Source organism: Brachyhypopomus gauderio, chromosome 9 (genome assembly GCF_052324685.1).
Source record: "Brachyhypopomus gauderio isolate BG-103 chromosome 9, BGAUD_0.2, whole genome shotgun sequence".
Taxonomy (NCBI): Eukaryota; Metazoa; Chordata; class Actinopteri; order Gymnotiformes; family Hypopomidae; genus Brachyhypopomus; species Brachyhypopomus gauderio.
Genome location: NC_135219.1, coordinates 12,938,546 through 12,940,469, shown reverse-complemented (window position 1 = coordinate 12,940,469; position 1,924 = coordinate 12,938,546). Strand labels below are relative to the sequence as shown.

Sequence of the window (1,924 nt, the reverse complement as noted above, 5' to 3'; positions counted from 1 at the left end):
TTCACTTTATTTGAAAAATATTGAAAAATAATCTGTATTGGAAATCTGTATTTTAAGGAAATTTGTCAACTTTTGCTGCAATCACTTAAAATGTCTCATATAAACACGTAACAATGATCTGTTAAAATGATTTATGAAATTGGGTCAGCTCTCACTGTGTGCATGAGTTCACCACAGTTTCAGGGCCACCTCTTCTCAAAATGCACCCACAGTTCCAGCACCTATACAGACTTCCTGCCCCAGTCCCCCAGACTCTTTCAGACCCACAAACCCACAACGAACACAGTGAAGTTTTTGCAAAGTTGCAGTCAGCATCTTCTACTACTACAGCTATCAGAAAATCAAATGCAGAAATAAACATGAACAAAAATAAGCAAAAGGACCACATTTGTCTTAAATCGTTTATAAAACTTTCAGACAAAATTAATTGTTTTGTCATAAATTATTTGGATAAAATCTTGGTACTGAGAAATGCCCTATATAATTGTAACTGATAACTAATATATACTGATAATACTACTAATATTATTAACAAGTCAATTTTTCCTTAAATACAGAAAGGCTAAGAAATACAGTGCAAATACTTGTATTTTAAAAAGCATATTAAAATGTTCAAATTACATATTTTGATTATATACACATAAAATCTTTTAAAAACACAACTATTCAGTGTGAAAAGTTCCACATGGTCACAGAAAAGGTGATTTCCATGAGTCAAATGGGGAGGGGGTTAGGCACACATCACGGTTATTTCCCCCATGTGTGATGTCACTTGTTCCTCGGTGGACAGAGGGTAGTGGTGTGTAGACAAGGCGGAGTCTCGCTGTTATCTATTATAAAATGGAGGCCTGCAGCCATAAGGTGATCACAGCTTGCACAAGAAGCCAGACATCCAGAGCCCTGACCACAGGCCCGACTGAAGAAGCAGACATGAAGCCCTTCTGCATTGCTGCACTCACTGTACTGCTCTTCACATTCTGCTCACTCACCCTCTCTCAGAGTAAGTGTGCAGCCTTTCATCTGCCACAGACACTTTCAACACCTTCCGTTTAGTTCGTCGATTAATGAGAATGCAGAAATTCAATTAAATAATTTGATGATATCATTTATGTTATGAAAATTGTTGTGCTGTGCAAAACTTGTGGAATACTGCGATATGTTTTAATTAAGTTCATTGTTTTACATTTCAGTGAGTCACGAACCAGACAAGTGCTGCTTCACTTACTTCAAACCCAGAATTCCTGAGCGTGCAGTAAAGCGCTTTGAGACGACTAACCCTGCATGCAAGAACCCGGGCGTCATGTAAGCATGTCAGACCATCTACTGTGGCTTCGAAACATTGTTCGTGTCATTTAGTTGTGTTTTAATCAGTGTTCTTTTCGTCCCACAGATTCCACACAAACAAGCAGCTGGAGATCTGTGCTGATCCCACTCAGCAGTGGGTTCAGAAGCTCATGGATGTCATAAAGAAGCGTATGGTGGCTGTTCCTGTCTCTACTGCGTCTTCTGGATTTACTGCTGCTTAAGCTCCCTGCTGCCGAGAAGAAACCCTGAAACCCGTATAAGCTACCAGATGCAGGCTGGGTCTCCTTTTTTTGCATTGTAACTGGGTCTCCTTTTTTATATAATTTTGGTGGTTAAATTATATTTATTTAATAATTTTTTAAATTTTTATAATTTTTTTTTTATTTTGTTATATATTTTTTAAAATAAAAATTTGGCATTACAATTTTATAGTATGTCATCAATTTTAAATAGTATATATTTTCTTATTATAGTAATAATAGTACTGAAGGTTTACATTGTATAGTATACTTTATATGCACTTTTTAGGACATGTTCATGTTTTTGAAACAAAAAATTAATACATATAGGCCTACTTCACACATCAAAACCAAGAGAACGCAAACCTTTATAAATAGTC

The 1,924-nt window shown here is 36.2% G+C and overlaps 1 protein-coding gene across 1 annotated transcript; it reads left to right on the top strand.

The window, feature by feature from the left end:
* The first annotated feature begins 808 nt into the window (after positions 1-808).
* LOC143523114 (C-C motif chemokine 18-like) lies at positions 809-1,704 on the top strand. Its single transcript, XM_077017297.1, has 3 exons — positions 809-1,000; positions 1,191-1,302; positions 1,391-1,704. Exons 1-3 carry the CDS (start codon positions 841-843, stop codon positions 1,524-1,526), a joined length of 408 nt encoding a protein of 135 aa, XP_076873412.1. The 5' UTR covers positions 809-840; the 3' UTR covers positions 1,527-1,704.
* The last annotated feature ends 220 nt before the right edge of the window (positions 1,705-1,924 follow it).